We start from the raw sequence: 15,028 nt of genomic DNA on the forward strand, positions 1-15,028 counted from the left end.
ATTTTCCTTCGTAAGGGCCAAGCTTCATCGGTACTTCTTTGGCTATTCCACCCACTGGCTGGGGAGGTGAGTTGATAGCCTTGACACGGCCTCTACCTTTCCCTACGACTAGACCAAGGCGCTCCACCTGAGTCGAGGCTAAGTAGTTGTGGGTAGCACCCGTGTCTACCATGGCCCGAATGGGCTTGCCATTCACCTTCATCTCAACGAACATTAAGGTCCTCTCGTGCTTAAGAGGAGTCTCATCATCCGCCTTCTTTTTCCCTTTCTTGGTGACTGGACATGGGTCCTTCTTCTTACGGATACCAGCACTAGTCTCTGCTAGTGCCTCAGAAATGGAGCCAACAATTGCATTGAAGGCACCTACTGGTTCAGTCTGATCCGCATCGTTTGAGTCGTCATCAGTCCCATCATCAAAAGTCTGATGGGCGTTCATCTGTGCATGTGGGCACTCATTGTTCCAATGTGGTCCGCCGCAATGACGGCATCCTGAAGGAGGCTTCCTCCCCCGATCATTGTTGTTAGACGCAGCACTGTTGCTGCCTGTGGAGGGAGCCTTAGGTTTGTTTGAGCCCCGATCTCCCCCACTTCTGCTAGGGCCACTATTGCTAGACTGGCCCCCTTTGAATCCCGCTCGGGCAGGCGGCTGAGGCCTATCTTTCCGAGCTTCCATTTGATAGTCCCCAAGGCATTCAGCTGCTTGGATCGCCTTGGGCAGGGTATCTACCCGTTGTCTTTGTAGCTCCATACGGGCATAAGGTTTCAGCCCTTCTAGGAAAGTGAAGAGCTTGTCTTTGTCCCCCATGTCGCGTATGCTTAGCATGAGCGCGGAGAATTCCCGCACGTAGTCCCGCACAGATTTGGTCTGACGGAGCTCCCGTAGCTTTCTCCTTGAATTGTATTCAACATTTTCGGGGAAGAATTGTAGGCGGATGGCTGCCTTCAGTTCTGCCCATGTTTCGAGAGCATCTTCACCGGCCTTGATGGCTTCGTATTTCACCCGCCACCAGAGTTTAGCATCACCCTGAAGATACATGGCAGCAGTTGCTACCTTCTTGGCTTCTTCTAGGCCCCCAACAGCATCAAAATATTGTTCGACATCAAAAATGAAGTTCTCCACTTCCTTGGCATTCCTAGCTCCACTGTATGGCTTTGGCTCAGGAATTTTCAATTTTTGTGTCGCGGAGGTGGGGTTTGCAGCGCCCCCGACCTGGTTTCCACCGCCTCGCAGTAGGCCCTGTAAGGCAGCATTGACAACATTGAGCTTGTCTGTCAAGTCGTCAATAGTTTGTTGCATGGCAGTCACCCTATCTGCCTCTTGTGCCCTGTAAGCTAAATCCTCGGCACGCTCCTGTTGGAGTCCCTCGAATTTGCCAAAAATTTCGGCTGCCTCTGTGGCTGCCGTTTGCCGATCTCCCTCGGAGTCACGACTGATGTTTTCTATGTCAACTTCGGCCTGGAGCACCCTGCGGTCCAGGTCATCCAACCTTTGCCCTAGGCTGGTTCTTAGTTCAGGCACCGTATCCATGATGGGCAGTAATCCGTCAACCGTCTGTTCAAGGGCCGCAATGCGGTCCCCATGATTCACCATGGTCAGAAATGGTGGTAATGGCAATGCGTTCCCTCGTCCGATGTCGAGCCTAGGCTCTGATACCAACTGTTACGCGGCGCCTTCCTGAGATTCCTTGGAAGGGCGACGTAAGGCTAAGCAACTGATGTCAGTGCAGTTGCTGTCCGCCAACTGAGGTCCCCTCCGTACGCTAGACTAGATTGTCAGTGCCGTACGGGAAAACCAATGTCAAGAGAAATTGAGAGAACAGGAATGAGAATTGAGAATGAAAGAAAGCTTGATTGCATTAATGAAAGCTATTACAGAAAGGAAATGCGGTGTCGAGGGGGAGAGACACCAGTACAGAGAATTGTTTGCTTGCTAGAAAGTTTTGATTGTTTGGTCCCCCTTAATAATGCTTAAAAAAAATAATCCAAAGCTACAAGACTAGACTTGATTAAGCTAGAGAAACATAATGAAAGTACATGGAATAAAACTACTCTATATTTACAATGAAAAAGACTTAGTTTGCTATAAGGCAGAAACAGGTCAGTTGTCAGCAACATAGTCTTTGACATCAGGGTCTGCGCGCGCGGCGCTGTTGGCATCTGCCTGCGGTTGGGCGCTGGCAAGGGATATTGGTGGGGCGACAGAGGCACATATGCGCTTGTAACTTGGCGCGACCAAGACCACGGGGCCGTCCGTGGCGCTAGGCATTGGAAGGCTTGCTAGGACGCCACGGGGCGCGCCCAAGGGGTCATGGGGCACGGCTGAAAAGCCGCCCATGACATAACATATGAAAATACAAGAGTCTTATAATCAACTCTGAATCACAAGTAGGATAGACACTCCATTAACCAGGAATCTTCCACTTAACTCAATCATTCCTTCCACTTAACTCAATCCAGGGGAACATCGCAATAAACCTTCCATACCCATAGAAGACATTGGCCTCAAGCCATGGTCGAAACCATCGTGAGCTCATCGAAACCTATATGCACATAACCAAGCTATCAGAACTTAACCCCTCAAAATTAACCAAGTCACGCAGGCTGCCTAACTCAAAAGTATTGCCACAAAACATCTGTAAAGCCTGTCATACCTAATGAACTGATCATTTTTATTATCATGCTGATCCAAACCACTGCTAAGCTAAGCCAACATCTTCATATTCCTCTTGACTTGTATTCAAGATAATACTTGTCTTTCCCAGGATACTATGGACCTCAATCAACACTCATATCAAGTGATCCCAATATGAAACCACGTCGTCCTAGGACTCGTATACCACTTTATTCCCTCTCATGCACCCCATAGTACCTCAAACCGAAACGCCCGCTTTGAAGAGACCTTCGTATAACACTTTATTCCCTCTCATGCACCCCATAGTACCTCAAACCGAAACGCCCGCTTTGAAGAGACCTTCGTATAAGACTTTATTCCCTCTCATGCACCCCATAGTACCTCAAACCGAAACGCCCGCTTGAAGAGACCTTCTTTGAATCCGAAGTTCTTTCTTTCACCTTTCTACTAATGCAATGTAGAATAAATAATGATAAAGAAATACTGCAAGTCTCGGCACCATGCGATGCAAATCTCAGATCATAGCCATACACAAATCTGGGAACCCTCAGATATAACATATGAATCTTGAACCATTAGAGTCCTTGAGAGTTGTTCACTGTACATCCAATTCACACCGAACGACTAGTGCTCCGCCAGTACATGAATATACAAAAAGAAGCAACCAAGCAAATCCCTTTCTTTGCACACTTCATTTACAATGAATATCAAACCCGAGTCATTCCACAACCTTCATATACCAATAAAGCATATTACATCATGCATCCAACAAATCTCTTGCTCGAATCATCCTCGAAATCATCCTCTTCAAGTCATAACTGATCCACAAGTGTGCCTTACTCCAAAAATTAATATAACACATGACCATGCGATCCAATCGTCAATGGTAGACTTCCCCACTTGGCTCGGAGCCACAAAACACATCATTTGATATCCCACAATACTCTTCTTTCTTAATTGCCAGTGTCTCGCCGATTACTCAGCTGAATTCATCATAGGCGCATGTAGTACTAGTAAAACACACTCCAAGTTATCTGCCAATGCTTACTCATCCTCATGGAGGCCAACTTCCTCAAACGATCCGAGCTCTAATCGTAGCACATGTATGCCACTAGATAGAAGGAAAACTCTTCATAGAACCTCCTAAGAATCACACAACCTCAAATAGATTGACTTGACTATCATTTTTATGCTGAGTGTGTGTTATTTCAGTACTTCTATTCTTCTATTGATTGTAATATATAAAGTTGTTAGAATAAAACTTATTTTCCTCTATAAAGGACAATACCCTAACATTATATTTCCCTCAAATTATGGTTCATGCACTAAGAACCCGATAGATCGGTGAAGTCCATCCGCGGAGGGAGCGACCAAAAACATATTAAAATTAATTGAATGCCAAATACACTTAGTTAAATATTACAAAAACCAAAATTGCAAATTTTCAATAATTAAGGACCAGAAATCCAAGTCTATGATCTTTTATCCAAGAATACAAGGATCTCATCAGCACCAAAGCATGTTATGCACAACACATAAATAAGATGATTAATGAACATAGATATCCATTTAATCGAGGGAAAGAGACATTGCATGTTGTTGTATGATTTACGTTTAACAAGGTTGTATCTTCATTCTTTAGTTTCCTTTTTTTTATTGGTGCAGGATTTGGACAGGAATTGGCAAAAGTTCAAGACAAGGATGCTGATGAGCCCGTTGGAATACCCCCCTTGCCTGCAGTGCAGAAGAAACCTGGGATCCAGGTAAGATCAACAACAAGTGGTTCATCTGGGGAGCAATCAGATGATGATGAAGCTGAAGGAGAAACAACTCAATCAACAGATCCAACTGATGTGAAGCGGGTGAGGAGGTAATACAGTTTGCAACTTCATTTTTGTCACGTCCCAAATTATCCCCTAGACGTGATTGACACCTAGCTAATACCACCCGCCAAGCGAACCAACTCCTTACGCTTAACCATTTATATACAAATTGAAAAATATATGTACAAGTCCAAACACATGAATAATTATTAAATAGGAAATATCATCTAACCAAATCCATATTCGATTTATAAAACCAACAAGCTAAGTTGCTTGGACAGGGGTGGAGATCTAGAGGCCGGATCCTTTGAGATGTAAATTCTAAGATTGGGGGATATGGATCCTAGTACGGATACGGGTGCGGGGATTCAGCTAAAAATAACTCAAAATATAAAAATATCTCTAAATTATGAGAAATTATGTGGAATATTTACGTATAGCTTGTAAAGTATAATTTTTTTTTTATTCTCAAGTTGTAGATAAGTAAAGGATTGATTTCCTAGATAAGGCAGCTATTTTCTTCAAATTTACCCTAGTTTTGGTTCTGATTTCGGGAATCAAATTGTATTTCCTCTCGAATTTTTTCATACGTCGCGGTCAAAGTACCCAAAATTATTTGACCAGATTCGGTACGGATCCTATACCCATACCCATACTAGTGTCGTGTCGACACGGGTGCGGCATCTAAACTGCCGTGTTGGAGCAACTTAGCCAACAAGCACTCAAACAATAAATCTCTAGCCCAATTCATACACTAAGATCATGGATCATGTAACATGAGTTTAACTAACGGGCATGCAAACCCCAAAATAAAGGATATAACTGGCTAGAATTAGATAAAATTGAAATGACGGCCTCCACGGACTATTTGCTTATCCGTGGACAGGGGTGGAGATCTAGAGGTCGGATCCTTTGAGATGTAAATTCTAAGATTGGGGGATATGATCCTAGTACGGATACGGGTGCGGGGATTCAGCTAAAAATAACTCAAAATATAAAAATATCTCTAAATTATGAGAAATTATGTGGAATATTTACGTATAGCTTGTAAAGTATGATTGTTTTTTATTCTCAAGTTGTAGATAAGTAAAGGATTGATTTCCTAGATAAGGCAGCTATTTTCTTCAAATTTACCCTAGTTTTGGTTCTGATTTCGGGAATCAAATTGTATTTCCTCTCGAATTTTTTCATACGTCGCGGTCAAAGTACCCAAAATTATTTGACCAGATCCGGTACGGATCCTATACCCACACCCATACTAGTGTCGTGTCGACACGGGTGCGGCATCTAAACTGCCGTGTTGGAGCAACTTAGCCAACAAGCACTCAAACAATAAATCTCTAGCCCAATTCATACACTAAGATCATGGATCATGTAACATGAGTTTAACTAACGGGCATGCAAACCCCAAAATAAAGGATATAACTGGCTAGAATTAGATAAAATTGAAATGACGGCCTCCACGGACTATTTGGTGGCTCATCTCAGCAATAGAATCAGCTCGAAAAAGTTCGTCAGCCTCTAGCTCTATTGTTAACAACAGTATTTCTTTAGATATGCAGGTAAAGAGTGAGTACACACGAGTACAAAAATAATTGCACTGAAATTATATCACTATATAATACTTAGTAAGTTCCAAACAAATATTCAACAACACTCTCTCTCTCTCTCTCTCTATATATATATATATATATATAAGCACGAATAATTTATGCTGAATGTTGAACGACTAAAATATCCCCGAAATATTAATAGACTTTTATGCCCTAAGTATTTGTATAATTTAAGGATCTGATAGTAAATTACCAAATGATGGAATTCTTCTTCAATTTAAACTACACATATACCCGACCCCACAAAGTTGATCCTACTTGAATTAGAAAAGTACATCCATAATTTTCTTTCAAAAAGAATTGTTGTTCCTAATTACAATTCTTTATGATCACAAGGCACGTACTAAAAGAAAGGCACATACTAAAAGAAAAATTTAGTACTACGCTCCGAAAACATTCATAACATCTTAAACGACTTTCTACCCTTTAAAATCTTTATTTATATTAATTCATATAAAGATAAGACTAACTTTAGTATCTTTTATGTTATATTTTGTATTCCTAAATATTGAGTTACTATATAATTCAAATAAATTGAGTTAATTTTTAAAATAGTAAATAATAAAAAAAATAATTAAATGATAATCTTTGAAAATATAAAATCTAAATTTAAAGGATACAAAAATATAAGAACAAGTTTATACGAATATTTTTCTTTTAAATGATTATAAAGTGGTTCTAATAATACTGATGAGATTGTGCTCTTTAAGTTATTATTTTTACTTCAGAATGAATAACTGATTCCTTTACAAATTTCTCAAAGAAAATTGATGGATGTTAGATTAGGTTTCCTATACATCGAAGTTTAATAAAATTTTTTTTGAATGGTTTATTTTCATTAGATGCTCATGTGTCGTGAATTGTCTCAAATTCAAGATTTACATCAATTTATATTCAAATAAAAAGCAAAATACTTTAGAATATTATTATTAATATATTATGTATGACGATTGGTTAAAAATAGTTTAAAGTAACGGGAACACAATGATTGGATCGGCTTTGTGACATAAGCAAAAACACGTTACAATGTTAATATAGAATGTGAAAATCAACTAAAACTTTCAAAACATATAGGATGTTTGGATAATATAATTGGTATTGATTTTATCTTTGTCCATCGTTTTGAAGATATTGTGTTTATGATTTTAAGTTTTTTTTTCCAAACCATCTATCTTTTTCATATTTACCTTATTCTAAATAATAAACATTTATTTTTAAAAAAATTAATATTTGTATTGTTTAAGGTGCTGATTTGTTAAGGGATTATTATGTAATTTTTAGAGCATTAAAGTAATATAATTCTTTTAAATGTATCTATTATTCATGTCCATATAATTCTTGATTATTTCTTGATAGTACATATTTTAATAGTGGAGATTTATCCAACAGTTGTAAAACTATTTTAACTCAAATGATGTGGAATGAATTTTAAAATTATCATATACTTCTTCGTAATTTTCGATAATATTTTCAAGTAAAAAGGTGTGAACTCGACGCAATTATGTGATTCATGTAATTACTATGTCTGTTATTACTCTTATTTATGTTCAAAAAATTGCTAAAAAACTTCTCAACAATGTTATGTTATAAGTTAAAAAAAAAATATCTTAATAGGTGCCACAAGTAATTGTTTTTCTTGCATGGTTGTGACTATTATTTTGTTATATTTGACGAGCCGGGTGATCATTTTGGGTGAAAGTTTGTACAAAAGTTAGAAATCCTTTGCAATTTATTAAATAATCATGGAGTATCCAGGGCAAAATACGAAATTAATCGCTTTGCCAAAAATAATTGCATTAGTTAGCCAAAAAGTATATAAAACATTTATACTATATATATGATACACACACATATATAAGAGATGTATACTATATATAAAGATATTTATCTACTATTATTTTTGGGAGCGGTTAAAAATATATATTTCTCTAAAATCATTAATCATGGACTTAATTTATCAGAACATACAACAACAACCCAGTGAAATCCCACTAGTGGGGTCTGGGGAGGGTAGTGTGTACGCAGACCTTATCCCTATCCCAAAAGAGTAGAGAGGCTGTATCCGAAAAACCCTCTGCTAAAAAAGACAAAAAAACAAAAGAAGACAATATTAGTGACACCACAGAAATAATATGGAAGAATATATATATATATATATATATATATATATATATATATATATATATATGAAAAATAAGAACAACATGAAATCAAGAAGAATGATACAAAGCAAAAGCAAAAACAAAATAATGTCCCTACCAAACTAGTCTCACAAAGCTATGGCATAAGATAAGACTCAACTACCTCTTAACCTACAACCCTAATACTCGACCTCCACATGTTCCTATCGAGTGCCATGTCCTCGGAAATATGAAGCATCGCCATATCCTGCCTAATCACCTCCCCCCAATACTTCTTAGGCCGCCCTCTACCTCTTCTCAGGCCCTCCGCAACCAGCCATTCGCAGCTCCTTACCGGAGCATCTGGGCTTCTCCGCTGAACGTGCCAGAACCACCTGAGCCTTGCTTCCCGCATCTTGTCATCAATGGGAGCCACGCACACCTTCTCCCGAATAACATCATTCCTAATCTTATCCATCCTACTATGCCTACACATCCACCTCAACATCCTCATTTCTGCTACCTTCATCTTCTGGATATGTGATTTCTTAACCGGCCAACACTCACCCCCATACATCATGGCCGGCCTAACCACCGCTTTATAGAACTTACCTTTGAGTATCAGTGGCACTCTCTTGTCACACAATACTCCAAATGCTAACCTCCATTTCATCCATCCTACCCCGATACGGTGTGTAACATCCTCGTCGATCTCCCCTCCCTCTTGGATAACCGACCCAAGGTACTTGAAGCTGTCTCTACTCGGGATGACCTGACATTCAAGCCTCACATCCACGCCCACTTCCCTCTGCTCAATGCTGAACTTACACTCCAAGTATTCCGTCTTTGACCTGCTAAGCTTGAAACCCTTAGATTCAAGAGCTTGTCTCCAAACCTCCAGCCTCTCGTTAACACCGGTTCGCGACTCATCAATCAGAACTATGTCATCGGCGAATAGCATGCACCATGGCACATCCCCTTGAATGTGATGTGTCAACGCGTCCATTACCAGGGCGAATAGGAACGAACTGAGCGCAGAATCTTGGTGTAACCCCATAACAACCGGAAAATCCTCAGAGTCGCCTCCTACTGTCCTAACCCGAGTCTTTGCCCCATCATACATGTCCTTAATCGCCAAAATGTAGGGAACCGACACGCCTTTTGCCTTCAAGCTTCTCCAGAGAACTTCTCTAGGAACCTTGTTATACGCTTTTTCTAGGTCAATAAACACCATGTGCAGGTCTTTCTTTCTATCTCTGTAGTGTTCAACCAACCTCCTAACAAGGTGTATAGCTTTAGTGGTAGAACGACCCGGCATGAAACCAAATTGGTTGTCGGAAACGGACACCGTCATCCTCAACCTTGCTTCAACCACCCTCTCCCATACTTTCATAGTATGACTCAGTAATTTGATACCCCTATAATTGTTATAATTTATTAGAACATGTGTATGATTAATATTTTATTGCTTTGAATACGATAAAGCAATTATAATTTTACTCGGGTTATATACGACATAATTTAAATTCGACATGACTTTATAAATAATTGAGACAGCCCTCACAAATATATCAAACTACAATGGTGAAAAAGTAATAGTTTCTGGAGGTGATTCAAAAATGAACAACTATATGTTTCTCTTTTAAGAGGGAAAAGCCAAAGTTATAGAAGAAAATATACGCCAAAAACGTCATCTATAAAGAAGTATTAGATACGCTACTACCACACTGAATGTTTATACACTGTAAATAAGACACTTTCTAGCTTAACTAAATTGATCATTTTTTTAGGTTAAGACGATATCATTTTGAACTCAAGTATTCTGTTAATATAATAACATTAATTTTTAGCATTTAAATGATTGTTGTATTTTCATCACGTTAATTACTTTACAATGGTCATTTCATCTTGTAAATAATTTGTTACTAAATTTAGTTAGTTGTTCTTTCACATAAAAATTCTGACTAAAGATTTACGTGCAACGCATGTACGTAGTAACTAGTATATATATTGTGCTGATATATATATATATATATATATATATATATATATATATATATATATATATATATTCTACCAGTTAATCAAAAACGGCAGTGCAGGAAATTAATCAAAAAGCTCTATGAGTCCACGACAACCAAACTCTTTAATACTAATATTCTACCAGTTAATAGTCTCTAATAGTAAGTATTAAATTTTAAGGGAACTACATCTATCCTTTCAAATAAGTATTCCCATACTTTTTAGGTAAATATAACAGATTATGAAAATCCTTTTGGTTTTATATTTGATAAAAGTTTAAAAAATGTGAATACATTATATATTTATATTTATACTTATGAAAAAAATTCTGTTTATGTTTTAATATCGGAGAGATATTTTAAATATGTGGATACACTATATATGTGTAAATTTATAATATTGTCATGTACATTAGATGACTTTAATCTTACTTTAGCACTATGAGTAATCAGAATTATCCAGAATCTTTTGATTTCTCCTCTTCCACCGATTGTTTTCTTTCCATACCTTACACGTGGTTTAAATTTTAGTTAAGGCCAATGTTTTTTTAGCTTTCTAATTAATACTTTTAGTAACCAATAGTTTCACCATCTCCAGAATATTTATTGTTGGGGACTAGAGTTGTTGAAGTTGTTTGAATCTGAGAAAGGAGTTAAAGTATCTGATAAGACCTTGTGGATGGACACATCATATTAATTAATTTATGGGACATTGAAGAGTACAATGCTGAGGCAACCTCATTATTAAATCTTGACGGCCTATGTCTTACTGTGTGAAATTCCCCATTATACACTCTTCCAATAACTTTCATATAAGGCAGGTCATTTTCAGTGAATTGCTTTATGTATCGAGTGTTCATATGAAGGTAAGATATTGCAGAGTTGTTACATTTTCCCTTACATTTTTCTGATAGGTAAGTTGTCGTTATCATTGCATCCTCATATGCTATGGCAACATTGTTACATTGTCCTCTACTAATTTTCTGATTGGTAAATGGCCCTTATCGTTGCATCCTCAGTTATTGTATATTAAAACAAGAAAAATGCCTTGCACCGGTCCCTGTAAGTTACTGGTCTACAGTTCAAGTGGAAAGCTTACAGTAAATGGACGTACAGATACTTTGTGGCCTTTCCAAAAGCCTAAAAGCTTCGAAGTTCAGTTAGGATGTTCTTGGGTTGAAGGAGGACTGGTTCTCCCCATCTCAGAGAATACAGAATCAGACTACCAATTGCAGTTGCCTCCAGACAAATGGATCTTTCTGATTTACTTCTGAAGGAAAGAGCTGAACTTCAATGAGGAAGGTGTCATTTATGACAAGATTACTACTCCCTCCTTTTCAATTTAGATGACACACTTTCCTTATTAGTCCGTTCCAAAACAAATGACACATTTCTATAGTTAGAAACAATTTAACTTTAAACTTTTCATTATATTCAGTTTACCCTTAATGAGAAGCTTTTATAGCCACACAAATATCATGATCCCCCTAAGCTTTTGCCCCTTAAGCTTTTAGCACAACATGTTTCAAAAGTCTTCTTTTATTTCTTAAACTTTGTGCCAAGTCAAACTACCTCATCTAAATTGAAACAGAGGGAGTAGTCTGTTTTATGCAAGAACAAATAAGTCTTCAGAAAATGATATGGTGTTAGAGGTGGAGTCATGAATATAAGTTGTTTGGATTTGATTCTGTTTAGTAATATCGTGCTAATTGACGAAACTAGCAAGGGTGTCAACCGAAAGCTTGATGGAGAAACACCTTAGTGTACAAGGCTTTTAAGATTAATAGAAGTATCTAGTACATGGACAGCAAGTTTCGTCAGCATGAGAAGAGCGAAGTTGATGTGAGACTAGATGGAATTGCAGTGCCAAGATGCAAATAATTTAGATATCTAGGCTCGTTGTTTCATGAGAATGGAATGTAGATGAAGATGTTACTCATATGATTAAACCAGATGATTTAAATAGAGAAGTGCAACCAGGGTGTTATGTGATAGAAGGATGCTTACCTAGGTGAAAGGTAAGTTCTATAGAACAACTATAAGACCGACTATGTTATATGGTAGTGAATGTTGGGCTGCTAAAGACATATCCACAAGATGAGTTGCAGAAATGTGAATGTTAAGATGGATGTGTGGTTACACAAGATTAGATAAGATTAAAAATAACCACATTCGTCAGAAGGTGCAGGAAGAACACGTTGAGGATAAATGAGAGAAGGTTGCTTGAGATGGTTTGTTTATCTCCCGCGCGACCTACAGATGCATCGGTCTAGGTGTGAAACTATAGCGGGAGAAGTTGTTAAAAGGGGATGGGAGGAAGTTGTCTCGAAAGACCTACAAATCCTTGGAATTAAAGTAGACTTAGTTAAAGATCGAGCAAAATAGAAGGAAAAAAATCCGTATAGGTGATACCTATTAGTTGGGAATAGGCTTTAGACTTGGTAGAGAACTTCTACTATTGTTGCTGTTGCTGTTGTAGCGAACTTCTACTTGGTAGAGAACTTCTTCTTCTTCTTCTTCTTCTTCTTCTTATTCTATTATTACAATTTTATCTTTTTACTTATCAATTTTTTTTTAACAAATTTATCTTCTTTTAGTGCACCTTTATTTTGTTTTGGTAATGATAATGATATGAGTTGAGCTAAATGAAAGAAATGAGGAATCATATCGCTAACCCCAACTTGTTTGGGATTAAAGCGTAGTAGTAGTAGTTGATGTAAAATCATGTCGAAGGTAATGAATTTATTGGGCATCCAAGAGATGAAGCTTATTGTTGGTATGTTATATTTATGTCAAATTTATCTGGTTATATTCCTAATATCTTGTGCCAACACATTGACAGAATGCTATCCAATAGAGAATCAGCTAGACGCTCCAGAAGAAGAAAGCAGGCCCATCTAACAGAATTAGAGACACAGGTATGTTTCTAGGTCATGCTTTCAGTTAAGATTTACTTTAAGACTATTCATTTAATGAAAATTTGTTCATGGAAGGTCTCTCAAGTAAGAGTAGAAAACTCCTCTTTATTGAAACGCTTTACTGACATAAGCCAGAAATACAATGAAGCAGCAGTTGATAATCGAGTATTGAAAGCAGATGTTGAGACATTGAGAGCAAAGGTAAGGCTAAAGAAAACAGGTTTAACAATATTCTTTTCATTTGTGTTGGAGAAAAGTAAGGTAAATATAGTTGAAAAGTATATTTTCATTGCGTTGTCATTTTTATCAATTGATCAGAAAGTTAAACTGAGATTAAAATTCCTGTTACACTTTTGCTATCTCCTCTTTGTTCGTCATTCCATGCTTCTAGACGTTGAAACGCCTAATGTGCTTCTTAATCAAAATCTACCTGGCTTTATTTAAATTACACTGGCACACCAGCTTTCCTTGTATTACTGCGACTTACTTTAGGATACCTAGCTGATATAGACTAGTGGTGGAGAAGAACCATCCCTCCGTTAATTTCTCTTTCCCTTCTACTAAATAAGAGAACCTGTAGTAGAGAGATCTCGCACATTGGGATTTTATTTGGGGAGAAAGAAGTTGAGTTATGGTATCATCCTTCTGTTCCATTTTCTTTTCATTGTTGGTGTCCTTTTCTGTTTGAAACCTGTATAACAGTCCTTCATATACTGATGTGCAGGTGAAGATGGCTGAAGAAACTGTTAAAAGAGTTACTGGGTTAAACCCGCTATTCCAAGCTATGTCTGAGATATCCACAATGATGATGCCATCTTTCACTGGCAGTCCTTTTGACTCATCAGCAGACGCTGCTGTTCCTGAACAAGATGACCCCAGACATCACTACTATCAAGCACCGGAAAATAGTCATATGCCCAATCATACTCCTAGAATGCAAAATGGTATGATAGATATTCCTTCCATGGAAAATGCACATCAGAGTTCTGCAGCAGAAGCAATCGGGGGTGATAAGATTGGCAGAACTTCTTCAATGCAGCGGGTGGCTAGCTTGGAGCATCTGCAGAAGCGCGTGCGTGGAGAAGCGAGTACTTGTGGAACCCAATGCAGGAAAGAGCAATAGCGACTTAGTAAGCAGAAGAGTTAACAACTGCAAGAGATTTCACATAAAAATATTGTAAAAGAATACATATCATATCACTTTGAAAAAATATATATCATTCTTAGCATAACGAGTCTATCTGAGGCAGAAAACTGACTATTATGTATACCAATGCCTTTTTGATAGTGTGTACACAAAATTCTCCTAGTCGTGATGACACCTTCTAGGTAAGCAAAACATAGAGTAATGCAACACAAGTGACAAATCAACAATAACAAGGAGTGGAGTAGCTGAAATCTATATAACATCCGAAGGATTGATAGTACAACTCATGAGTCACTAAGATTTAGATTTTACAAAGGTAGTTCGAACATAAATACAATATGTGCTTGGAATATACATGAATAGAGTACGAATCCAAAGCTACCGAAGACAAGTGGTAGCTATATCCGGAAAGCAGGTATATCTTTAATGATAATCTCTGTCATCCACTATAGCTCAGCTTCAGGATCTGCATGCAAAGTGCAAAAGTGTAGTATGAGTATAATCGACCCCATGCACTCAGTAAGTATCCTAATTAACCTCGATGAAGTAGTGATGAGGTCTGGTCAAGGATACTCACTATATATATTTAACCTACACAATCAATAACATATTCGTGTACCCAGCAATAGTAACAAGGTCTAAATAGGAAAATATAAGTACCATCAACATGGCACATAGAGAAGATGTGCGCAATTCTCTTAACAGTTCAACATGTAAAGAAGGTATGCTTCTGATATCAAATAACACATCAACA

General features: G+C 37.8%; 1 protein-coding gene across 2 annotated transcripts in view; it reads left to right on the plus strand.

The window, feature by feature from the left end:
* LOC104243769 (light-inducible protein CPRF2-like) overlaps positions 1 to 14,436 on the plus strand; it is a 33,583-nt gene extending 19,147 nt beyond the window's left edge. The window contains exons 3-6 of one of the 2 annotated variants that reach the window (XM_070165003.1): positions 4,298 to 4,502; positions 13,052 to 13,127; positions 13,203 to 13,328; positions 13,852 to 14,436. In XM_070165003.1, the coding sequence (XP_070021104.1) occupies positions 4,298 to 4,502; positions 13,052 to 13,127; positions 13,203 to 13,328; positions 13,852 to 14,250 (806 nt within the window). In that variant the 3' untranslated portion in view covers positions 14,251 to 14,436. The remainder of the gene's footprint in view (positions 1 to 4,297; positions 4,503 to 13,051; positions 13,128 to 13,202; positions 13,329 to 13,851) is intronic. The other variant, XM_070165004.1, reaches the window with a different exon arrangement.
* Positions 14,437 to 15,028: the final 592 nt, after the last annotated feature.

Source organism: Nicotiana sylvestris, chromosome 12, assembly GCF_000393655.2.
Source record: "Nicotiana sylvestris chromosome 12, ASM39365v2, whole genome shotgun sequence".
Lineage (NCBI taxonomy): Eukaryota > Viridiplantae > Streptophyta > Magnoliopsida > Solanales > Solanaceae > Nicotiana > Nicotiana sylvestris.